Here is a 25,575-nt window from a genome sequence, read left to right as displayed (position 1 = left end):
GGGGGGGGGGGGGGGGGGGGGGGGGGGGGGGGGGGGGTGGACGTTCCAGTAGGAGGCCTCAGGGGTGGTGGTGGCATCTTTGCCAGGAGGAAGGACCTGGTTAGGTCAGGAGTGAGGGCTTGAGGTCCCAGGTTGGGAGGTTTCATGACACCATGAGGAGGTGGTTGTGGAGAAAAGGCGTGGAGTTTGGGGGGTTGGGACTCCAGAATAAGCCCCAAGGCTGTGGAGAGTGGTCAAGGAGGCCCTTGGTGGTGGGAGTGGGGCACTGATACTGAAGAGGCCCAATTGTCTTCCTGTGGTGGGGGATGGGGAGAGACTGTTAGAAGTCCTCAGGCGTGGTGTGGGGAGGGGGACTGTGGAGGCCTGGTGCCAACAGCTGAGAAGGTCAGAGTGACCCATGGGGAATGAGAGAAAAGTCTCAGTGGAGCTGAGTAGGGGGCTCAGAAGTCCTGGGGAATATGGAAGAAGGCAGAGAGGATCTGGCTGTGTCAGCCTGGAGTTTCTGGGATGCCAAACCTGGCTAGGAGGGGAGACCACTGGGGTGGAGATCCCAGTTGAGAAGAGGAAGCATTAAAGGTGTAGGTCGGAAAAAAGCAAGAAAGAGCCTAGCTTAACAAGAATGGAGAAAGGAAGAGAAGACTTTGTGGGTAATAGGAGATGAGAATTTCTATGGCTGTGAGAGAGGATAGCTAAACAGAGGGGTGCAGATTAGAAGGAAAGTGGGTAACGCTCTGGAGGAAATTCTGTGTTGCCTCTTCCCCCCAAAACAATCTTTTTTTTTTTTTTTTTGGCGGCTGGCCAGTATGGGGATCCAAATGCTTGACCTTGGTGTTACCAACACGGCACTTTAACCAACTGATCAAAACCATCAATTGACAGTTTACTGAATCCCCACCCCCACGCCCACCCCCCGCTTCTCCCTTCCCCTACCAATGCTGTACATACCACCACCATTATTACTGGTTGAGCCCGCAGCCAGGTTGAGAGAAGACAGGGGAGGAAGAGTTGCTGTGGGCCTAGACCAAGTAAACAGTCACACAGAAAAAGCTGAATCAAGTAAGACCTTTTACGAGAAGAGCCAAGTAAGAGGCCTGCTAAGCATTGCTATTTTGGAGGAAGGTTTCAGTCTGGGCTAACAGCCAGGAAAGGTTTCCTAGAGGAAGTGGACTAGCATTGCTTTGTGTAAGGAGTAGTGGTGGAAAGGGGGGGAGTGAGTAGAGGCAGCAGAAAAGGGTACAGTGAGGAAACTTAAGTAGAATAAGGTGTGTTGTACCTTGAATGCCAGGATATGGAGTTTGGACTTTATCTTGAATGTAGTAGAGAGCCTTTGAAGGGTTTTGAACAGGGAAATGTCATCACCAAGAGTACAGAGCAGAGAGATTGGCAAGAGACTGAGGTCAGGGAGAGTAGTTAGGCTATTGCAATAGTCCAGATGAAAGGTGATGTGGCCTATATTAGTGTAATAGCATAGGGAATTAACACTTTCATTCAGTAGGTAAATTGAGTACTTATTATGTGCAAGGAATTATACTAAATTCTTGGAGATCAAGACTCAGTTATTACACAGGAAAGATAAAAGGAGATCCTGGAATAGAAGTTTTGGTTTATGCCAAGATTTTAGACTTATTCTTGATAGGACAGAGATGCTATTGACAGGATAATAATAGCCAACATTTAGTGAGTTCATCATGGCCAGGCATTGTCTTAGATTACAAGCATGATCTCCTTTAATCTTCATAGTATACTATAATGCCACCATACTATAATGCCTCTCAGAACTAGAGAAGTTGGCAAGAGCAGGTTTTGTTTTTAAGATATATTGAATTTAGCGTATAGAGACTAATTGTCTCTATTCTTCATAGGAAAATACTAGTTCAGAGTATAGCAGTGGCCCAAAGGATGGAAGTGGTCAATATAGAAGAATGAGAAGGGAATTCAGGAAAGGCTTAATAAAGAGCATGTGATACTTGAATGATGAGTAGTTGGTATGGTGAAAGTGGCAAGGACATTCCTGTTGTAGAGAACAGCATGGCAAAGGCACAGAGGCAGAAAGCAGCGTAATATATTAGGTAAATGAAAAAAGTACTTTAGTGTGACAGAAGTATGAGGCAGAGCAGGGAGCTGAAGTTAGTAGGGCAGATTATGAAGGACCTTTTATTATACATGTTCAGTAGGACTTTTTAATGCAGAATGGTTCTTTATGCTTGGACCAAAGTGAACTGACCAGCTCCTAAATGAACATGTCAGCTTATTTTGTGGGATTATCTCACCCTTGCCCTTGAAATTTCAGTTGCCAACTGAGTGGCTAAAGATAAGTAGACTAGAATTTGGAGTAGATTTAGGTTAGCTTCTATAGATTGTATTTGGCAAATAAGAAGTCTGCCCCTCCATCTTCCTTTCCAAATGGATAAATAATGCTCGGAACCCTGGGGGGTGGGGGGGGAAGTAAACTTTGTGTTTTGGTTTTTGTAGCCCTCCCAGGCCCAATACTTCAAAGCATCTTACCTCTGCTCAATATATATTACTTGGAGAGGATTGAGGAAACTGCCCTCAAGAAAGGTGAGTATCTGTCTGTTTCTTTCTCAGTCAGTGATTCATGAGCAAGACACCATGATGTTCTTCAGGTAGATATTACACCCAATACCTGCATAGAACTTCATGCTTTTCAAAAGTACCCTCACACCTACTTTCTTACCTGATTCCTCACAGTGTCCCGTGAAACACAAAACAAGTAGATGATCCCCATTATACTGATGAAAGTGAGACACAGGCATACCACAATTAATAGCAAAGCCACATCTAGAATCCAGATCTTCTGAATCTTAGTCTTTCTATTTTACCAAGCTGTCTCCCCTCACTGGACATATCTGTTTACTGCTAACATTTTTTTCAACCCAGACAGTGCCAAGCACTGTCCTAGGCACTTTACCTAGAAAAACTAATTTAATCCTTTCAACAACCTTATGAAATAGCTATTATTAACTACATTTTACAGATGAGGAAACTGAGGTGCAGAGAAATTAAGTAACTTGCCCAAGATCACACAGCTAGAGTGGAGTTTGCTGATATTCAAACCCAGGCAATCTATCTTTAGAGCCTCTTAACCACTTAGCTTCTTAAACACTCTGCTATATTGCTTCTGTGAACTCAGAGAACAGCATGAAAGGCTGATGTACTTCACTCATAATGGCCAGTAAGCAGCCAAGTAAGTGCGATCTTTCTTTCTACAGGCCTCTCCACTCAGGCCATCTGGCGCCGACTCTGGGATGAACTGATGAAGACAAGGCCTTCCAGTTTGGAAGTAAGTTGAGGTACCAGGTAGAACACTGCCCTAATTTTGCACAGTGAAAGCTGGAATAGCACACAAACACAAGCTGGGTACTGGTAAAGTGCAGGGGCAGGGATGGAATGGAGTTGGGAGGAGGCTCCCAATGGCTTGTCACAAGGTTCTGGCCCATTTGGCATTTGTCACTGACTTGCTTGCTCACCATGTTTGCAGGGGGCACAAAACAGGGAAGTGTAGTGATCACAATGAATGGCAGAGCCAGGATTCCTAAGTTCATGACAGGGTTGGCAAAATGGTCAAATCTAACAAAATGAAATTTAACAGAATGAATCAACTCTTCCCTGAATCTAAAAAATTCCAATTGCATGGCCTCAGGGTAAGGGGTCGAGGGATCTGGCTTAGCAGCAGTTTGTATAAAAAAGATTGAGGTTTAGTTGACAGTGTGCTGAAGCCATTCATAATGACTGTACCCTGAACTGTGTGAACTAATGCAAATATAATATAGGCTGAAGGACAAGTGGGATGATAGTCCTGCCTGGCACTGCAGTGGTCAGGCTACTCCTGGAGTATGGAGAGAGAAGTCAAAGCCACAACATGTGAGTCACATTTGGAAGACTGGAGATGTTTTTCCCAAAAAAGAGAAGACTTGGGAAACATGAACTATCTTGAAATATATTAATGGTTGTCACATAAAGGAGGGATTAATAAACTTGGTCTGGGTAGAAGCTAACGGAGGATACATTTTTGCAAAACTGAAGGTAAAACTTTTAAATTCTGAGCTTATGGGTGATGAAACAAGCTAATTCCACAGGTAATAAGCTTTCAGTCAGTGAGTGTTCAAATATAGTCTGGATAACTACTTGACGTGGGAGTGTTATACAGGAAATTCAGCATTGTAAAAGGGGTTGGACAAGATGAAGTTTAGGGCTCCTTTTAGCCCTGAGATTCTGTTATTCACTGATTCAGTTATAGATCACTGGAGCTCTCATTTAAGCAGAATTTCTTTTGCTGCTCCATAATTAGGTGACAGGACAGATTTAGTTCAATAAACATTTACTAAAACCTACCATATACCTGATCTTATGCTAGATATTGGAAGTACAGACACAGTTCCTAATCTTGAGGTTTTATCAATTTAATGGGGAAAAATAAGAACAAATAGATCACATATGATAGGATAAGTGGTGTAATAGAGGGTAGCAAGGAGGCTGAGGGAGAAGGGAGCAAGAAAGTCTTTACTAGGAAGTAGTAGTTGAAGTGAGCTTTATGTGGTTAATGAGGCCAAATGACAAAAATAAAAATAAAAAAAGCTAGTAACAGGAATTGGAGATTTAATTTTTGGAGATGCACTGGGTTCATGGGGTTCAGTAACAATCAGCCCCATATCTTTCAGCTTTTCTACTTCCAGATCTGGACTACAACCCTTGAAGTTCAGGATGAGGACACTGAGGCCCAACAAAATCTCAGATTCTAGGCCTTATGAGGAAGAGAAGTGAATACAAGAATATTAGAAAACAGTTACGGCTTTCTGCCATCTTTAAAGAAACATCAGGTTCACTTTGCCCCGGTTTTTCACAGGTAGTGTGGTTGATCAGCAGGTAATGAAGATTGTAATATCTCTCTTAGACAGAACTTTCTTTTTCCAACATTACCTCAAGCTTCCTGTAAAAGAATGTTTGTTATCCTGTTTTATTGGCTCAGAGCACTTCAGAACATTTAGGAGGCTCCAGGCTTTGTGGCCCAACAGTCCCTTAAGCAGAGGTCCTGACTTGGAGCATATCCATTCCAGAGGTTGTCTTCTGCTTCCCACTTTTGCACAACAGTAACCTTCACCTCATAATTCAAAGCCACTTGTTGAGTGCCTGCTCAGTTCCAGGCAATATGCTAGTTTCTAGGGATACAATGGTGAGCAAGATAGATGCAGACTTTGACTGCTTATAAAGCAATAGTATTTAAAACTGTGTAGTACTGGTGTATATAAAGAGATCTGTAGAATAGATCAGATACTCTGGAGACAAAGCATTGGGGAAGTGAAGCATTATTCAATAAATTGTTCTCTAGCAATTGGTTAACCATTTGGAAAAAAAAAGTTACAGCCTCACTTTATAAATGCGCAATAATTTCTATATAGATTAAAGATTAAATTGTAAAAAGTAAAAGCACAAAACAACTAAAAAAGAATAAAGGTGATTGGATATTTAATCTCAGGATGTAGAGAGTGCTAATTATCAAATGGGCAGAAGCAAGAAAGAAAATATGGACATATTTAACCATATAAAATGCCAACACCATAAACAAATTTTAAAAGGTAAATAAACTGAGAAAAAACATTCGCAACAATATTTGCAAAACAAAGAGGTATAGAGAATAAGAAAAAGATGAACATCCCAGTAGAATAAAATGAGTAAAGATTTGGACATGTCACAAAGTATACAAAAATCTCCAGTAAAGTGAAAACTGTTCAATCTCATTAATGATAAAAATGGGAAAGTAAAATTTTACCTCTTAAATTAGTAAAGTCTTGTTTTGATTGGGTTTTTGTCTTAAAAAGTAATACCTAGGGTTGGCCAGGGGTGAGTGAAGCTTGCATTTTAATATGCTATTGGTGGGAACAGAAATTGTTTTAACTTTCTTGGTGGGCAATCTGGTGATAATTTGTCAAGAGTTTTTAAAATTTCCAAATTTTAGAGAAAAAACACAAACCTGTCAAAAATGCTTCATGGTCCTCTTTTCTCCACCTTACTCCATTCTTAATTCTGCATTTTGGCTTAAATATAAACAGAAGTGTACCTTTTATAATAATGATAACAATAAAGTTGAATAAAATATTCAAATGTTTAGCTAGAAATTCTTCTTAAAATTTAAAGTATATCTGGGGCCGGCCCGTGGCTCACTCGGGAGAGTGCGGTGCTGATAACACCAAGGCCACGGGTTCGGATCCCATATAGGGATGGCCAGTTTGCTCACTGGGTGAGCATGGTGCTGACAACACCAAGTCTAGGGTTAAGATCCCCTTACCGGTCATCTTTAAAAAAAAAAAAAAAAAAATTTAAAGTATATAAAAATTGAAGGACTGGCCAGTTAGCTCAGTTGGTTTAGAGCACAGTGTTATAACACCAATGTCAAGGGTTCAGGTCCCCATAATGGCCAGCCACCAAAAAAAAAAAAAGATCAAAAACCAAAAAATAAATAAATAAAAATTGAACCAAGTGTAGAACCATCAGGTATCTGCACTAACTTTGGCACCAATATGGTGACCTCCCAGGAGCGGAGGACCACCAGGTTGCATAAGGAGGGTGAACCAGCCTAGGTTGGAAATGGAGGTCAAAACTCCTGATCAGTAATGAGATTGTGCCTGTGAATAGCCACTGCACTCCAGCCTGGGCAACATAGTGAGACCCCATCTCTAAATAGATAAATTAAACTAAAATTGAGATACTGAAGATTTAGTTCCAGATGGTCATTATAGCGAAGTTTAATATCAAAAGGCTAGAAGCAATTTAAATATTCAATAATACAGGAATTATTAAATATACCTCCATATTTTCAAAATAATAAAATCATATTATAAAAATATGTAAATATAAGGTAGTATAATGTTTTAAAAGCCCAGTATTTGGGCCGGCCCGGTGGCGCACTGGATAGTGCGCCGCTTGGGAAGCGCGGCGGCGCTCCCGTCCGAGGGTTCGGATCCCACATACAGACCGGCTCCCGCTCACTGGCTGAGCGAGGCGCGGGAGCAGCACCGAGGGTTGCAATCCCGTTGCCGGTCCCCGGTCCGGTACGGGGCAACACTGAGGGTTGCAATCCGTTGCCGGACACGGAAAAAAGACAAAAAAAAAAAAAAAAGCCCAGTATTTGAAACTGTTCAGAACCGTCTCAGTGTTGTAAAACTATATAGGTATTCACATATACATAAATACTCCATAGAGTTGGTTTACACTTGATTTTGGGTTTGCTTCTTTATCTTTCCACAAATAATTTGTTATCAGAAAAGCAATGGACAATACATAGTTTGTGAACATTTGCTGGCTTTAAAAACTTAGTACAACAGTTATGGTTAGAGCATGGTGCTGATATCACCAGTGTCAAGGGTTCAATCCCTGTATCGGCCAGCCACAAAAGAAAAAAAATATGTATACACACACACACACACACATATTTGTGTGTATGTATATATATATTTGTTTGTTTGTTTGTTTGTTTAAACTTTCCCTAGTTTGTACACACATTTCCTCTCCCGCCAGGGCCTGAGCTGCCAATCCATTAAGGATGGTTCAAATGTGTTGTTGGGCAAATGTCACTTCACCTCATTGGCAGTGCATTTCCCTTACCCTCACCGAAAATAATGTATTTAAATCACTTTGAATTGTCTGGGACACAGTGTACAAGTCCACAAAATGTGGCTTGAATTAGACCTCTCAGGTATTTTTCAGCTTTGATGTTTTAGACTAGATTCTTCTGAAAGGTGATAATGAAATAAAATGAACTACTATCTGCTCAAGCATTAATTTGTGAGAAAGAAGCCATTGAGATAGCTGTCATAACTTTACATATTCATTTAACCCTCACAACAACCCTATGATGTTGATATAGTTATGTTTTTCACTTTACAGATGATGAAACTGAGGCAAAAAGAGGTGAAATGACTTGCCTAAGGTTAGTTAGTGAATGGCACGCCCAGGAGTCAAGTTGAAGCAGTCTGGCTCTGGAGTTTATGTTCATGATCACTATGTCTTACTGTTCACTGGCAGCATGTCTAGGGTGTTCCAACTTCAAATACTCTCTCCCACTGTCTTCATCAACCATTAATATGTCTGAAAAGGTCCAGTATTTAGTTCTCTAATCTACATTTCCTACATGCCTTTAATGGCCAGAAACAGCTACAATATCTTGGTTCACATCTTCATTCAGGTTTTAGGCCCGCTTCTTATAACAGCCATCTGACTGTCTTCCTTGTGAAGTTCAAGCCTTGCTATGGTTACCTGCAAGTGTTTTTGAAGACTGTGGGTGTGAGCCAGCAAATCTTTAGGAAAGGTGCCAGAATGAGGTATGACCTGAAAGACTCATAAAGTACCCTCTCTGCCTCCACTCCAAGCTGAGCAGAGATTTGGTTGTCAGGTATTCTTTTCTGCTCCCCTAATGCACTACTGCTGGTGAGCAGGGCCCTTCTTTGTTGCTGCCATGCAGTTAGCTCAAGCATGAAGTCATTCCTAATTATTACCACAGCAGGCAGAGTTGGGAAATAGCTAAAGCAAAGGGAATGACAACTTTTGCCTGAGGACAGTAGGGGCCTAGCTCCTGCTAACAACTGAGGGTCACTCTGGTATGGAGGAATGCGTGGAGGCAGGGTAAGGACCAAAGAGAAGTGTCCTCTAGTCTTAAGGAACCTCAGACTCTCACTGTCTTTACTTCAGGTCACATAAGCACCCTGCTTAAAAGGCTCTACCTCGATCAAGTCCATTTCATGTAGCCCATGTAGGCTAATTATTATCATTAGCAGCAGCAGTAGTAATATCTGCTTTTTATTTTACAGTTTATAAAATGCTTTAACTTGCATTTTCATTTGGTCTTTGCAGCAATCCTGCGGAGCAAATGTTGTTATCCACATTTTACAGATTAAGAAAGACGTTCAGAGAGGTCCAGAGTAGAGTGGCAGAGCTGGGACCTATATTGAAGTCAGCAGGCTTCCACCTTAGGAGAGGATAAGGACTTGGGGATGGTCTTAAATTAGAAACTGTGGGACCTGATACCTGTCTTCATTTCAGTGTGCCCTTTTGAGTTAGGTAGCAGTAATTCCTAACCTTTGATCTACATCAGAATCATCTTGGGGAGGTTTTAAAAAGTATAGATGCCTGGGCCTTACTTCAGATGTAACATAGTCCCCAAGTCTGGGTACCTGGCATATGAATTTTGAAAAAATGTAAAGCACCATGGGAAATTCTGATGTACACCAAAGGTTGAAAATCACTTGAATTCAGAGTTCTACTAAACTTAGCAGAAGAGTCTGATGAAGTCCAATATCCATCAAAGCACTGTTGCCTTGGAGAAAACTAAGATTTGGTTCCCGCTGCCTAGGAATTTCTGATTTGATTGGGATAAGACATGAACACAGGTAAAGAGACTCAACACCATGAGACAGTGTACCAACACCTTAGACTTAGTTGTCAGAGGAGTCAGCCTCAAAGAATGACAATGTAATCAAAATAGTGCTTTACAAAGATGAATTCAGTAGGCTTGTGCAAAGTAGTTTGGGAAGGGGAAAAGGGGACAGGGACAGCAATCAGCAAACTAATGAAGTGGTCAGATGTGAGGTGACAAGGGACTGAACAAAGGTGGTGGTGGTAAAAATGGAAGGTTGGGATCAGATTCTAGAAACAAACATAGAAGAATTTACAAGAGTAAGTGACTGTTTCAGTTGTGAGAGACACTATAGTAAAAGAATGGTCTCTGTAACCAGATATCCTGCATTTAAATCTTGGTTTCTACTGCTTACTTATGACCACAGGTGATAAAACCTTTCTGTGCCTGCTTTCTTAATTGTAAAATGAGGCTAATAGTAATGCATAATTCAAAGGTGAGGATTAAATGAATTTGTACAAATTATTTAGAATGTTGCCTGGCTCAGTAAATACTAGTTTGCTATTAGAAGGGAGTTAACTGGGATGGTAGTTTCATGAATAGCACTCTTAGTATCATGGCTGTCTGGCATGTTCTCTGCTTTCAGAGCGTGACCTGTTGGCGAGCCAAGTTTATGGAAGCCTTTTTTTCCCATGTTCTACGTGGGACCATTGATGTGTCATCTGACAGGCGTCTTTGTGACCAGCGCTTCTCGCCTCTTCTGCATAGCTCCCGCCATGTCCGGCAGCTCACCATCTGCAACATGCTGCAGGGTGCAACCGAACTGGTGGCTGAGCCTAACCGCAGGGTTCTGGAGACCTTGGCCAGTTCCCTGCACACCCTCAAGTTCCGCCACCTGCTGTTCTCTGATGTGGCTGCTCAGCAGTCACTTCAACAGCTATTGCATCAGCTCATTCACCATGGGGCTGTCAGCCAAGTATCGCTGTACTCCTGGCCTGTGCCTGAGTCAGCTCTTTTCATCCTCATCCTCACGATGAGTGCTGGCTTCTGGCAGCCAGGCCCTGGTGGCCTGCCCTGCCGCCTCTGTGGAGAGGCCTCCCGAGGCCGGGCCCCATCCCGAGATGAAGGGTCCCTCTTGTTGGGCTCACGCCGGCCTCGCCGGGATGCTGCTGAGCGATGTGCTGCAGCCCTGATGGCTACCCGGAGGAAGAGTGAAGCCAAGCAGATGCCCAGAGCTGCACCTGCCACCAGGGTAACACGCCGGAGTACACAGGACAGCGTGACAGCAAGCGGGACAGACCTTAAGAGAGAGCTGCACCCTCCAGCCACCTCCCATGAGGCTCCTGGCACCAAGCGGCCACCCTCTGCTCCAGCTGCCACCTCCTCTGCCTCCTCGTCCACATCCTCATCCAAAAGGGCTCCAGCGAGCTCAGCCCCACAGCCTAAGCCCCTAAAGCGTTTCAAGCGAGCTGCAGGGAAGAAGGGTGCTCGCACCCGTCAGGGGTCTGGTGCAGAGTCTGAAGACCTATATGACTTTGTTTTTATCGTGGCTGGCGAAAAGGAGGATGGTGAAGAGATGGAGATCGGGGAAGTGGCTTGTGGAGCTTTGGATGGATCAGATCCCAGCTGCCTGGGGCTTCCAGCACTGGAGGCTTCCCAACGATTCCGCAGCATCTCCACCTTGGAGCTATTCACAGTTCCACTCTCCACGGAGGCAGCTCTGACACTATGCCACCTGCTGAGCTCCTGGGTGTCTCTGGAGAGCCTCACACTCTCCTACAATGGTGAGCTCCCTAGAAAGGCAGGGGTTAGCTTGCATCTCCCAGCAGCACCAGCTGTGCATCTAATCCTGAGCGGGAAAATTGGGTGTATGATCTGGAAGCTGGAGATGTGGCCACATGTGCCTCATGGGGGTCAGGGGGCAGAAGGCACACACAAAAATAGTGGCAGATTGTCAGTGCTATGAGATGAGGTCTGTAGGCTCAATTCATTGTTGAAAGCAGAGGTTCCTGAGGGGCGACAAGACAAGTCAGCTGGAATCAGAAGAATGAGTACCTTTTAGATATGGGAGGCAAGGTGGGGGCAGTATAGTATATGCAGACCCAGTCAGGGCTGGTATTGTATTCCACCAGTATCAAAGCAGCTGTCCAGACAGGTGTGGGACAATTTTTTTTTTTATCAGACTAGCAACCTGCAAGGCAGATCTCAGTTCTTTCCTAGCTGCATGTGCCCAGCTAGCAAAACTCTGGCTAAATCTAGCAATCTGTCTAAATTGCTGAGCACTGCTAGAGAAAATACAGAATTGTACAGACTTACTATACATTCATGGTCACCAACTTCATAAGAATGCTCATTGTGTTTGAAGCATCAGCTCCCATTCACACATGAATCCCTTCAACTTATTAACCTACAAACCCTCCAACATCTGTACTCATCTTTTCCTCCTTCACTGCAATGGAAGAGATTGCCATCCTAACACTAATTCTTCCATATGTGCTCTGGATCCATACCTCCCACCTTAGGGAAGCTTGTTTCTCAAATGCTTTAGTAATAACTTTCATATACTGCTTAATATGTGTCTGAGATATTTTAAGTATTCTCAATATGTTAACTAATTTAATCCTTAAACAGCTCTATAATGTCAAGTGACTTGGCTGGGATAACCTAGCTAGTAAATTGTAGAGCCAGGACACTTAAACCGAGGCCACTTGACTTCAGAATCCATGCTTTTAGGGCCGGCCCGGTGGTGCACTGGAGAGTGCGCCACTTGGGAACGCGGCGGCACTCCCGCCGAGGGTTCGGATCCCATGTGGAGACCGGTTCCCGCTCACTGGCTGAGCGTGGTGCGGGCGCAACACCAAGGGTTGCGATCCCGTTGCCAGTCCCCGGTATGGACGCGACACCGAGGGTTGCAATCCCGTTACCAGTCAGTAAAAAAGACAAAAAGGAAAAAAAAAAAGAATCCATGCTTTTAAACCACTAATTACACTGCTTCTCTTCACTGTCTCTCTCCTACCATTTAAACATTAAATCAGGTCTCCACCAAAAAGTACCACCACCTCCCTGTATCCCATGTTAACTATCCTATTCTCTCCTGCTCTTCACAACTTATTGATCAGTACTATCTCCACTTCTCACTCACAGCCCACTCTAGCCTCTCTTGTACCACTGTCACTGCACTGAGGACCTAGGTCACCAACATCCTCCTTGTTACTAGTTCCAGTGTATACTTTTTGGTCTTCATCTTATATCAACTCTTGCCAGCATTTGCTGCTATTAATCATTATCTTTGTGAAATTTCCACTACCCCAGAAATCTTGTGACTTTTTTCTCTTCCTCCTCTGGACATTATTTCTTATCTCTTAATGTTCAGAGTTCTCAGAGTGCTCTCACTTTACACTCTACTTTTACCCTTCTTAGACAGTTTGACCTATTCCTGTGGCTTCAAAGGCCAAATATGCTGAAGAGTCCATTCTATGACATTAGCCCAGATCTTTCTCCTGAATTTCCAAAACCATTTATCCAGCTGTCTTCTAGACATCAACTGGATCCATCATTCCAACAGTTCCTTCTGACCCCATACTCTTGCCATACAATCCATTGTCTGTACTGCAGCCCAAGCATTCTTTCAGAAATGCAGATCTGACCCTGTCATTCATTCAAAGACCTGTCAGTGGCTTATACCATACTTCTTAATTTTACTTACAGGGTCATCTGTGTTTTCACCCCCCTGCTTACCTCTATAGTCAAACCCTGAACACTTCCTCCCCTCACCCCCACTACTTTATACATTGGCCATATTGAATTTTTCACTCCTAAGAACCTGCCACTTTTTCTCCTTCGGGCCTCTACATATGCCAAGTTCCCTCTGCCACAATCAGTCTTCTCTTAGCCTGTCTCCTTTACAAGTGTACTTAAAAAGGTCCATGGAGAGGGCTGGCCAGTTAGCTAAGTGGTTAGAGCATGGTGCTGATAGCATCAAGGTTCCATCCCTGTACCAGCCAGCTGCCAAAAAAGAAAAAAAAAAAAAAAGTTCATGGAAAGATTTGTATTATCTTTTAATTTTATTTTTCCACAAACTTTGAAGTACCCTCATATATTCTTTAGGACTCAGCTGGAAAGCCTTTACTGATGTAAGCTGGACTAGGCTTTAGGTACTCATACTTTATATGTACTTCATTAGTTCCCTTCATGTTTTTATGAGGCCTTATGTGCTGCTCTCTGGTTTCTAACAAAAACCCTGGTATTTTGTAGGCAGTGGGTAGTTTAGCTGAATGAATCAATAGCCTGCACAATCCAAGAAGAGATGAGGGAAGGAGTGGGTTCCAAGGAATTATTTGCTTGTGGCATTAGCAACTGCCCTAACCTTTCTGGATCCTACTCCATTGTGAGACGTATCTTTTACTGCCCCTTTCTCATCCAGTGAATCTTCTAAAGTATTCCTTAACGGGCCGTTATCACTCTCCTACTAAGTTCTCAGGTGCTCCCCATGACCTATAGGAGATTAAACCAATCTCTTTAGCCTAGTTTTCAGGATCTTTCAAAATGTGGGTTCTACTGCCCTGCCCTCTAGAGCTGTTTCCTGAGTCCCCATCTAGCCAGACAAGCCTCCCACTCAGGCCTTGTATTCTCCTAGCTGTAACCCTTAACTGTGTCTTCTCCCTCTGTCCAAAATTCCCTTCAAGGCCAAGCTCCTTCAGGAAACTAGTCCTCAGAACCCCTAAGTTCAGAGAGCTCGGCTGTTCTCTGGGCCTGTCATTCAGCTGGTAGCCACATGCTGCCCCACCACATCGTATCTTCTACTTTGTGACTCTGCCTTAACTGATGTTCCTTGAGGGCATGGCCCAGTACAGTGGCATCAGTTTGCTCATTCTACCTGAAGAAAAAGCAAGACATGGATGAGTAGTTGAGACAAAATCTGATCCAAAGCTTGAGATTTGGTAATAATCAGTAGAAATATTTGGAGTAGTCTCTTAATGTTACCCTCACTGACACTCCCACATGACCCTAACTTAATCTTTCCTGCCACAGGCCTGGGCTCTAACATCTTCCGCCTGCTGGACAGCCTGCGGGCATTGTCAGGCCAGGCTGGATGCCGCCTCCGTGCTCTGCATCTCAGCGACCTGTTCTCACCACTGCCCATCCTGGAGCTGACACGTGCCATCGTGCGAGCCCTACCCCTGTTGCGGGTCCTCTCTATTCGTGTCGACCACCCAAGCCAGCGGGACAACCCTGCTGGGCCAGGGAATGCAGGGCCCCCTAGCCACATAATTGGGGATGAGGAGATACCAGGTGAAGCACTGCGTGTGCGTGTGCGTGCATGTGTGTATGTCCACACAAATGTGCAGGTGCATTTGTGTGGGGAAGTGGGAAGGACTTCCAATCCAGGTCTGCTATCACTTATTCCTGGCTTTTCAGGAGTCTGCTCCCCTTTTAGAGCCTGCCATTCTTTAAGATAACCATGGGTTGGACAGGGTCCAGGCCACCATAAGTTCAGCTGAGTGACCACGGCAGCTTAGTCTGCAAAAGAGGGGTCCAAACCAAGAACAGAACGGACCTTAGACAGGATTAGGTCCCCTTGCTGTATGTTCCTTTAGTTCCTGTATGTCTCCTTTCCTACCAGTCTGCATACTCTATATTTGCTTATATTTGAGTAGTCTTGTCTCCCTGGACTAAAACCTCTATAAGGGTAAGGACCAAGTCTCATATAGTACTCTATTCCAAGAACCTAACACAGTATCTGACATATAGTAGGCACTCAAGGACTAGTGAATGAATATATTATTTTTTTAGTGAACCCCTTAAGGACAGGATAAGACCTGCTATGAGTGTGAGGTAGAGATGGCCAGCTGGAATCCTCTCTCCCTACCTTATCCAGAAAACTGCCTGGAGCAGTTGGAGATGGGATTTCCACGGGGAGCCCAGCCAGCCCCACTGCTCTGCTCTGTACTGAAGGCCTCAGGTTCTCTGCAGCAGTTGTCTCTGGATAGCGCCACCTTTGCCTCTCCCCAGGATTTTGGGCTTGTGTTGCAGACACTCAAAGGTAGGACCCAGCCAGAATGGTGAAGGGGAGGTGGGTACCTAGCATTGTTCTCTGGGAAAGCTAAGGCCCATGGCCTCTGCCTCCTATCCAGAATACAACCTAGCCCTGAAGAGGCTGAGCTTCCATGACATGAATCTGGCTGACTGTCAGAGCGAGGTGCTCTTTTTGCTACAGAATCTGACTCTTCAAGGTAAGTTCCTCCTCCAGAACCTGTCCTGAGTCATAACTGTGAGCAAACCACTGTTCCTTTCCTGGCCTTGAGTCTTCATTTAAAATGAATATAGAGCCTGCATGACTTTCCTTCTGAAAGTCCCAAATGCAGTCCCCCTACTACACATGGGAAACTACTCACATTTAGAGTACCTCACCAAAGTTTTTACCTTTCAGGGGCTGACAAAAATGGAGGTGGTGGGGAGAAATAAACGTGCTGTGCCAGGCTCCCCTCACAGACTTGCCTCTAATTCCCCCCCCCCGCCCCCAAAGAGGGTGGTCAGTGGATAGAGGGAAAGAAGGAAGTAAATGGAGAATTGTTCACATAGAACCTTCTTGAAGTGAACATTCAGAATCTCTGGTTTGAATCCTGCTTTAGTTCCAGGCTTGCTTGGGGTCATGGACAAATTCTTTTTTCTTTCTGGGCCTCTATAAATTGTCACACCCCCTACTAGGGCCACCTGGAGCAGAGGGGCAGCACCAGTCCTAATGCAGCCATTAGATTTTAATCCACTTTCTCTCTTGACAGAGATTACCTTCTCCTTCTGTCGTCTGTTTGAGAAGCGCCCAGCCCAATTTCTGCCTGAGATGGTTGCTGCTATGAAGGGCAACTCCACACTGAAGGGCCTTCGGCTGCCAGGGAACCGCCTGGGTGGGGGCCGAACTCTGGGAAGGGAGAAGGGAAGGGGCCAGGCCTTTGAGCTGGAAACACACTGGGTGGAAGGAATGTTCCTCTCCATGGGAACATGGGGATTGCAATATAGATATTTATGTGCTGGGGCTTCAAGAACTGGCAGGGCTGGGCTTCTCCCCAACCAGAGATGGGTTAGGGTATGTTCCCTGTTCTTGGGTGGAGGTGACAGGCACTTCCCCTTCTCTCCAGGAAATGCTGGCCTGCTGGCCCTGGCGGATGTTTTCTCAGAGGATTCATCCTCCTCTCTCTGTCAGCTGGACATCAGGTACATGGGGGAGGGGGAGACAGGGATGGGGCTATAGGGATATAGATCAGGGATTAGTTGTTTTCTAGATATCTAATCCATCTCACCCCTACCAGTTCCAACTGCATCAAGCCAGATGGGCTTCTGGAGTTCGCCAAGCGGCTGGAGCGCTGGGGCCGTGGAGCCTTTGGTCACCTGCGTCTCTTCCAAAACTGGCTGGACCAGGATGCAGTCACAGCCAGAGAAGCCATCCGGCGGCTCCGGGCCACCTGCCATGTGGTTAGCGACTCATGGGACTCATCCCAGGCCTTTGCAGATTATGTCAGCACCATGTGATGGGGCCCATACCTCATAGGCCCATGCTCAGTACCATCAGCTTGCAGGAGCTGAGGCATGGGCTGCCCAGAACCCCCAACCACCAAGTCTATCTTTCTTTCTCTTTCTGCCACCTTTTTTCTCTTTTTTCCTTCTTCCCTTGCACTGAGGTCCTGGAGGCCTTGATGGAGCCCAGTAAAGGCATTCCCACAGCTGGGTTCAGAGCCTTTGGGCCCCTTACTCAGTACCCTGGGAACTCTGGGCCAGGAGGTTACAGTGGTTATCACAGTCACTGAGGACAGTCCCCCACCCCCTGCCCTGGGGTTCCTGCCTTTCCTCCTCAAGCAGGTGGCCAGACTTTAGAAAAGTGTAGGAGTACCCACTACCAGGGCTCTTTCTTGCTGGGCTTACCATACTGCTCCCAGGCCTCAGTCCCTTTCATATCTTTATTCCTTTCTTTTTTTTAACCAAAAAAGTTTTTCTTATAAAATAAATTTTGGGCAAACATCATGCAGCCCTTCTTGATGACTTTTCTCTCAGAAAACAAAACTCAACAGGACGCTATGGGGCAGGGAGCCCCTTTTCCCTGTCTCCTTTCTTTAACAGCTACACCCAGACCAGCTGGTTATCAGTGGAATCCCCGCTGCTCCTCATGGGAACGCTGGTGGAAGACGAAGGTGATGGCAGTGGAGGCAGCATCCCAAGCAGCCTGGAGTACCTCATCCTGGATCCCCCACTTATCAGTGCTATGGTTCCACTGAGCCAGATCTGAAGTGCAGTCAGAACCATCAGGGGGTGGCCAGACCTGGCGACTGTTGACACAACGGCGGCAGTGCAGCCTGGGGGCAGAGGACAGAGCTGTGGTCACTACAGATCCCGTGTCCATGCGGTACATGTAGCTCAGAGCTAATGGCAACAGCACTCCACCCACCTGTCATGTGTGTCACTGAGGCTAGCCTCATCCAGGGTAAACAGCTCCTTCAACTCCCCCAGAGAGAAATGTCGCTCTACATGCTGCTCTTCATCCACCACACAGCTGCTCAGTGCCTTCTTGTGGCTCTGACGCTGGAAGATCTTCTCCTCAATGGTTCCTGCCTTGAGGGGGTGGGGGGAGTGGAAGGGTGGGTCAAGGGCTTGGTTATCCCCATACAGAAGAAACCGGGAAACCCCAGGGTTGAAACTATAGTCACCCAAGAGAAGAGGAGATGAATGAAACGTAAGAGTCCTGGAGCAATAACTCTGCTCAGCTGAGCCCCATTTTTCTAGTCCACCTCCAAGGATCATGACTTGTATGTACATGTTTGTCCACCCAGGCTAGTTTCTGTACCAGTGAAGTCTCAGGGCCTGGCTAAATGTCTTCAGGGTGAACTGATGTTTGTCTGCAGCAGCTTCAGACCTCCACACCAAGCCCGACTCTCGTTCATTCAATAAACATTATTTGGGTGTCTCCTCTATGCCAGACCCTGTGCTAACATTACGATACAAAGAAGAATCAAATATGATCACTATCCTTGAGCTCACAGACTAGTGGGAAAGTGATACAATGATAGAAATCTGTACGGGATACCCAGGAGCCCACAAGAGAGATGGTAGAGTAGAACAGTGTTGAAAAGCTTGAAAGTAAAGATTATCCTTGAACTGAATTTTGAAAAATGAATAGATGTTTGCAAGGAAAGGCACGCCCAGCATAGGAACAAAGAAAGAAGCCTGGGCTGTTGGAGGACTGTGACAAGTTCAAGTTGACTAGTGCAGTAAGGGTTGGGACTGGGAAAGTCAGCAGAGGCCATATTTGGAGAACCTTGGATGCCAGGCTGTCCTGGCCCTGTCCTAGAAGTGATGAAAAGCAAAACCTGAATTTTAGAAAGCTCATTCTGGAAGCAGTATGTGAATAATGTTTTAAAATAAGGCAAAAAAAAAAAAGGAAGCTCTACAATATCCAAGTGAACATAGCAGGGGATGCATGACTGTGACCTTAGCAGGAGATGGAGGTGATTAGATTAAGGAAATTTCAAGAAGGTAAAATCAGTGATAACTGGTAGGAATCTGGTCGTTAGAAGATGAAGAATAGTCCAGTAGGAAGATTTCCAGGTTTGGGTTGGATGGATAATGGAGCCATTAAATGACAGCTGATGTATCTAAAGTGTTCAAAGAAATCCAAGTGGAAATGTAGATTAAGTGTTGGAGGGCAGTGGAAAAAGAAAAAAAAGTGATGAAGATATGGATCTAGAGCTCAGGTAAGAGATCTGGATCAAAAATTTAGTCAGAGATTTGTTAATATAATTAGTGTAGGTAATCAGAGAGGCACAACCAGAGTGGAGTTTCCAAAAACAAGAGAAGAGAATTTTAAGAAGGGATGAGTAGTTAACAGGGCCAAATACACGGAGGAAAAATTAAAAGTCTCCTCTTGGCAATCAGGAAGCCAAGAGTACATGTGAAGGCAGGTTCAGTGGCATAAGGGGTCTGATGAGTGGAAGATGAGAAGTTAATCTGTAGCCCTTGGAAAAATCTGACAGTAAATGAATGGAAGGTAACCCTAGGCAGTAGCTAGAATAAGACAGAAAGTTGAAAAATTGCTTTTAAAGTGGGAGCTACTTGGGCATTCTTAAAGACTTCAGGAGAATAAAGGAGAAGTTGACCAATTAAGAAAGGAAAGGATGGGGCCGGCCCAGTGGCTCACTCGGGAGAGTGCAGTGCTGATAACACCAAGGCCCCGGGTTCGGATCCCATATAGGGATGGCCGGTTCGCTCACTGGCTGGGCGTGGTGCTGACAACACCAAGTCAAGGGTTAAGATCCCCTTACCGGTCATCTTTAAAAAAAAAGAAAGGAAAGGATGGGAAGGGGTTTACAGCAGAACTAGAAGGATAAGCCTCAAACAGGGAGGAAGGAAATTCTCTTCTTCTGAGATGAGAAAGTTAGATCAGGTGTAGAGACAGAAAAGATAGCAAGGGATGTAAAAGAATTCAGGCTTCGCAGACTACATTTTCTCTATGTAGAAGACAAAGTCTCTGCAGAAAGAATGAGAGATAGGGTTAGGTAGGAAACTGGAGGGAAATTGTGAAGGTCTCAAGTGGTTTTTCAAGGAAATGAGATATGGCTCAGCCCAAAAGGAGAACATGAATTTGTGGTAATACCTGTCTGTAAATGTAAAATTTAGCTGGTGTAGAAGCCAAGAACAGCTGAATGATCCAAGTGGAATGGATACTATGAAAAGAGTGGCTGAAAGGATGCACAGTGAAGATCAGTCTGGATAAAAAAGAAAGTCAAGCCAGACTAGTGGGGAGAAGAGAGAGACAGGGGACAGGTTCTAGGGACACTATGTTGAAACAAATATAGTAGGTATGAGAGAGCCAGAAGGACAGGAAAGGAGAGTAGAATGATAGTCATTAAAGTTTTGGGTACTGGCTGGCCAGTTAGCTCTGTTGGTTAAAGCACAGCCTTATAACACCAAGGTCACAGGTTTGGATCCCCTTACTGGCCAGCTGCCAAAAAAAAAAGTTTTGGGTACTAACAAGTTCCATAGTGTGGCCTTAGGTATATTAGATGAGGTCAAAGAAACATGAAGGCCAGAGTGCTGGATAACTATATGGTCCTTGAAGTCAGCCAGGATGACTGTTAGATTTGGGAAAGAAATGAAGACTGAGCTTTCCCAAAATCATCAATGAACTAGGAACACAGCCGAGGAGAGATGACTGCAGCAAGAAAAAAAAAAGGCTGTCAAATCAGACAACATGAGCTGCAAAAGAGGAACTATGGGACTGATGGTCTAAAAGTGGCAAGTGAGAACTTGGAGAATGCCAATACCACTTCTTAGCCCCATGTGACTTAAGAGTGTAAGATGATACAAGGTGAGAGGCACAGTAGAAATCGAGTATGTTGGAAAGCAGGTGCCTTGTGAAAAGGATGTACTGAATGAGCATCCAGATGGCACAGTAAGAAGGATTTGGAGGAATGAGGTGAAGAAAAGGGGAGTGAGAACAGAAGAATAAAGGGCTCAAGGGAAGGCCCATAGACTGGCTGCTGCTACAAGCAGAGGTGCCAAAGAGGCACTGAGAAACAATTCAAGATGGTCTTGAAGGTCTTATTCCATGACCCACCCCTACTCTGGCCACTATCACCATCCTTACAGACAGCAGGCGGTAGATATAGCAAGTCTTCTTTTGACCATCACGCCAGACCCGGGCCATGGCTTGTTCATCATTAGCTGGGTTCCAGTCAGGGTCAAACATGACCAGCCGGTTAGCCCCAATGAGATTAAGGCCACAGCCCCCAGCTTTGCTGCTCAGCATGAAGACAAAGTCAGGGCTCTGGAAAGAGAGGAAGCAGGGGAAAAAACCTTTTACAGCCTAAGCTAGGATCCTGCTCAGCCCAGCCAACTCTTCTCTTTCATGCCTCTATACTCTCATACTCAGACCAACTGTGAGAATCACAAGTTTGTCTGCCTACCAGCCAGTTTCCTAACCCATAAAGTCAGTTTCCAGCCCAGCCATCACCAACCAGCCTAACTACCACACCCACCAGGGAGACCCTGAAGCAGGGCCCACTTACAACATCTCTATCAACCCTTAATTCTGATGTTACTGCATTGGTGGTGCGGGGATGGGTTGTGCATTTACCGATGGACTATTGAAGCGCTCCACAACCTTGGCTCGCTTCTTAATGGACATCGTGCCATCCAGGCGGACATACAAGTACCTGAAGGAGGATCCAAAGATCAAGACCCAAGAAGAAAGCAGAGCCCCTTGAAGCCAGAGCTACTTACTGAAGGAGCTAAACTAATCACACTTGAGGCCCTAAACTCCCAAAGGCAGAGGCAAGAAGCCAGGGACCAGGACTCTGTCCTGTGGGAGTACCTGAAGGCCCAGGGGATATTCTGCTTAGAGACAGAGCTAGGGCAGCATTAAGTCCTTCATATACTAACTTCTTGGCCTGCATCCACCAATCAGAATACCTAATCTTCCTAGAGGAGCAGTAGGGAAGGTGTCACCCTTTTGGCAGCCTGGTTAGGCTCTTACCTTCGGGCCCGGCAGAGCTTCTCAAAGAGATCCAACGTCTGGGTATAATTGGATACCAGCACTACCTTGTCACTGCTGCGACTTCGGGTCACTGCCAGAATGTAATCAAGGACCAGCATCTTACCTAGGAAGAGCAAAAACCATCAGTCCCCAACTGGCCATCCCAATGGCCCAGGATTCTTACTTTTGTTATCCTGTCTTGAAACAGAACAGCTCTAGCACAGATGATCTCCCACCCACCCCTCCTTCCACCTCTCCTCCTAAAGGTAGGAGAGGGCTCACCTGACAGCTGGGGTTCTAGAGCCTTAGTACTATAACCAGGAGGGAAGATGTCCAAGGCACCCTCAAAGCCATCATCCTCTTCCACACATTTGTCATAAATTAGAGCTGGATCTGAAAAAAACCAAAAGGCCAGCTACTTTGCTTCCTGAAGTTTCCACTTCAATGCCCACTAGAACTCCTAGAAGACCTTCCTCAGCACCAGACTTGCTTGGTTTCCACCCTCCCAAATTCCGAAAGAGTGCAGTCAGTGCCATCTGGGACCATGGATGAACAACCTTGCTCACTAGAGTGTTCTCCCAAAAAGGAAGCAACACAAGAGAGGGCAAGGTTTGTTATTTTTCTTCCTGCCCAACATTTTATATGAGCGGCTGTGTGAGCAATCACTCACACACATAGTTCTATATATCCCAAACATGGGCTGGGCAGAAGATAAGCTAAATTTTCCAAGGTAAAGGGTCTAGTTTACAAAGTTCACAATGCAGGGTGCATGTCTTGGGGAGGAGTGGAATCACATGTGCCTTCTATGAGGACTCGACAAGTTGCAGTGAAAGTCACTGGGTCACCTACAGGAGCCTACCCTCCCCTGCTCACTCTCACAGAGGACACTAGGGTATGGGCCCAACTCACGATTACAAAGCTTCTTAAGCGAGGTGATGGAAGATAGGGAAGACACACTCATCTTGCCCTCACGCAACTCTTCTGCTGGCTTGGCCTGCCTCAGAAACCTCTTGTACAACTCAGTCTGAAGGGGTGTCAGCCTGAAAAAAGGCAGCTGGGTCAGTGTGAAAAGCTAGACCACACTTTTGCCCTCTGAGGAAATCCTGAGAGCCCAGCCACACTTCAGGGGCTAAGCTTTTACCCACTCTACTCCCTTCAGTTGGGTTCAGTACCTACAACAAACCACCTGCTCAATCTTCACAGGCAGATATTTAGAAAGGATATCAGATGTCCTCCGTATCAGGCACCTAGGGAAAACAGAAAGGCAAGGGGCTGGTAAAACTGCCATGCTAACTGCCAGAATAAAGACTACCACTCTGGGCTGGCCATTTAGCTCAATTGGTTAGAGCATGGTGCTGATAACATTAAGGTCCAGGGTTCAATCCCTGAACCAGTCAGCTGCCAAAAAAAAAAAAAATTACCCCTTTGTAGTATCAAATGCCAGAGACCCATCAGCCTATGGCAAAGATACATATCAGGGTCTCAGTCATGGAAACGAACAGCCTCGCTTAGACCAACAACTCTTTCTCTTTCCCTTCAACAGGTTGACTAGTCTCCAAGAGAAGGCTTAGGTCTCCCATTGAGCATAGGGCTCTGACAGGGAAAGCAAGCTGCAAATCACTAAGTCCTTAGCAGAGTTTCTGTGTGCCTTTGTTTAAATGCCTGCTGCCACACGGCCCCAGGCTCAATGAAATTAAACCCATACCTCCTGGGCAGACCAAGAAGGATAGGGATCAGGCACCTAAGAAGTAGCTCCTATGAACACACTAACTCTCTTTCCTGCCATCTAAAATTGGTAGGGATAGATAGCCAGGCAGTTGGGAAGGGTAGGAGGACTCTTTAGGATTCAGCCCATCAAGTGTACATACCTACAACAGAGGAGTACAGAATGTACCTGCCCCTGGGTTATGTGATCCCCATGGAAAAAGTAAGTCCTCTCAACCTGGGAGCCACACCCATTCTTCAGATCTACTCCTACCTGTCTAGGAACAACTACAGGGTCTAGGAAATGAAACCTGGTACTTATGGTCTGAGACCGACGGACAGGAAGCTTCTGGAGTACTAATAACGCTCCAAGGGAAAGCTTAGGAAATAAGGCAGCATCAGAGAAGAGCTTCCTCAGCAGGTTGGTAAGAAGATCAAAACTAAACCATAGGGCCCAGGCCAGAAAGAAGGGGAGGACTTGGCCTGCAAGACTCCTTCATTCATTTAGTGGCCATAGTCAGAGCAAAGATCCCACTCCCTTCCTAGAATCCCAGCCCTTGAGAGCTCTACATAGGCCAAGCTCGCAAAGCATTGGCCTCCGGTGGCTTGAGAGGCAATTCTGATGACCTCACTTTGGGTCATTACCTATTCACAATGCTGGTAAGTTCCCGCAGTCGCTCCTCTCCTAGCTGCCTGTCTGCCTCACTGGCAGCTGCGTCTCGACCCTTCAAAATAGGCAACTCAAAATGCTTTTTGAACTCATGGGCAGTCCCTGAACACAGGAGAGAAAAAAAAAAAATTAAAGAATGTGGAAAAGGAATGATTTTCCCACTGCCAGTTATAGCAGACTACATTGTCACAGACCAATCTTCCTGTCGAGAACAACAAACTGAACAAAATATAGGCAATCTCTGTTTAGTGAATCAGAGAGATACTAAAGCAGTAAAGACTTGAAAGGCCAAATAGTGAGATGATAGATTAAAACCCAAATATATGATTAATTATAGTACATGTAAATGACTAAATACTCACAATTCAATTAAAAGACAAAGATAGACAGGCTAGAATTTTTTTTTAAAAGTCCAACAGTTCTTTATAAGAGATAAAGTAGCATATATCAGTACAACAAAGTACTGATACATACTACCATGTGGATGAACCTTGAAAACATTATGTTAAGTGAAAAAAGCCAAACACAAAAGGTCACATATTGTATGATTCCATTTATATGAAATATCCAGAATAGGCAAATCCATAAAGGCAGAAAGGAGATTGGTGATTGCCAAGGTTTAGGTGTAAGGAGGAAAAGGCAGTGACTTCTTAATGGATCCTAACGTTTTTCTTTTGGGGGTGATAAAAATGTTTTGGAACTAAACAGGGGTAGTGGTTGCACAACAATGTGAGTGTACTAAATGCCACTGAACTGTATACTTTAAAATGGTTAATTTCCCATTATGTGACTCTTACCTCAACTTAAAATTTTTTTGATAAAATTCAATACCCATTTATGATAAAAACTCCTAGGAAACTAATAATAAAATAGGAAAAAAGTCCTCAATCTCTGATAAAGAACATCTATAAAAAACCCAAAGCAAATATTTAATGTTTAGGGCCGGCCTGTGGCTCACTCGGGAGAGTGTGGTGCTGATAACACCAAGGCCCTGGGTTCAGATCCCATATAGGGATGGCCGGTTCGCTCACTGGCTGAGCGTGGTGCTGACACCACCAAGTCAAGGGTTAAGATCCCCTTACCGGTCATCTTTAAAAAAAAAAAAAACAAGGGCCGGCCCAGTGGCGCACTGGATAAGTGCGCCGCTTGGGAAGCGCGGCGGCGCTCCCGCCCGAGGGTTCGGATCCCACATACAGACCGGTTGCCGCTCACTGGCTGAGCGAGGCGCGGGAGCAACACCGAGGGTTGCGATCCCGTTGCCGGTCCTGGTCCGGTACGGGCGCGACACTGAGGGTTGCGATCCATTGCCGGTCA

The 25,575-nt window shown here is 45.2% G+C and overlaps 2 protein-coding genes across 2 annotated transcripts in view; one reads left to right on the top strand and one right to left on the bottom strand.

Moving 5' to 3' along the window:
- LRRC41 (leucine rich repeat containing 41) overlaps positions 1-17,383 on the top strand; it is a 19,308-nt gene extending 1,925 nt beyond the window's left edge. Inside the window, exons 2-10 of the mRNA XM_008566441.1 lie at positions 2,473-2,559; positions 3,231-3,301; positions 10,014-11,151; positions 14,399-14,659; positions 15,246-15,410; positions 15,502-15,600; positions 16,150-16,272; positions 16,504-16,579; positions 16,675-17,383. Of these exons, the coding sequence (XP_008564663.1) occupies positions 2,473-2,559; positions 3,231-3,301; positions 10,014-11,151; positions 14,399-14,659; positions 15,246-15,410; positions 15,502-15,600; positions 16,150-16,272; positions 16,504-16,579; positions 16,675-16,894 (2,240 nt within the window). The 3' untranslated portion in view covers positions 16,895-17,383. The remainder of the gene's footprint in view (positions 1-2,472; positions 2,560-3,230; positions 3,302-10,013; positions 11,152-14,398; positions 14,660-15,245; positions 15,411-15,501; positions 15,601-16,149; positions 16,273-16,503; positions 16,580-16,674) is intronic.
- RAD54L (RAD54-like (S. cerevisiae)) overlaps positions 17,306-25,575 on the bottom strand; it is a 28,239-nt gene continuing 19,969 nt past the window's right edge. Inside the window, exons 10-18 of the mRNA XM_008566443.1 lie at positions 24,237-24,363; positions 23,060-23,134; positions 22,797-22,927; positions 22,170-22,280; positions 21,888-22,011; positions 21,489-21,567; positions 21,000-21,179; positions 17,805-17,968; positions 17,306-17,712 (exon numbers count right to left, since the gene is read on the bottom strand). Of these exons, the coding sequence (XP_008564665.1) occupies positions 17,502-17,712; positions 17,805-17,968; positions 21,000-21,179; positions 21,489-21,567; positions 21,888-22,011; positions 22,170-22,280; positions 22,797-22,927; positions 23,060-23,134; positions 24,237-24,363 (1,202 nt within the window). The 3' untranslated portion in view covers positions 17,306-17,501. The remainder of the gene's footprint in view (positions 17,713-17,804; positions 17,969-20,999; positions 21,180-21,488; positions 21,568-21,887; positions 22,012-22,169; positions 22,281-22,796; positions 22,928-23,059; positions 23,135-24,236; positions 24,364-25,575) is intronic.

The sequence above is a fragment of the Galeopterus variegatus genome, unplaced genomic scaffold (assembly GCF_000696425.1).
Source record: "Galeopterus variegatus unplaced genomic scaffold, G_variegatus-3.0.2 Scaffold242, whole genome shotgun sequence".
NCBI lineage: Eukaryota > Metazoa > Chordata > Mammalia > Dermoptera > Cynocephalidae > Galeopterus > Galeopterus variegatus.
The sequence above is the reverse complement of the archived record's forward strand: the minus strand, read 5'-3'. Positions and strand labels throughout refer to the sequence as shown.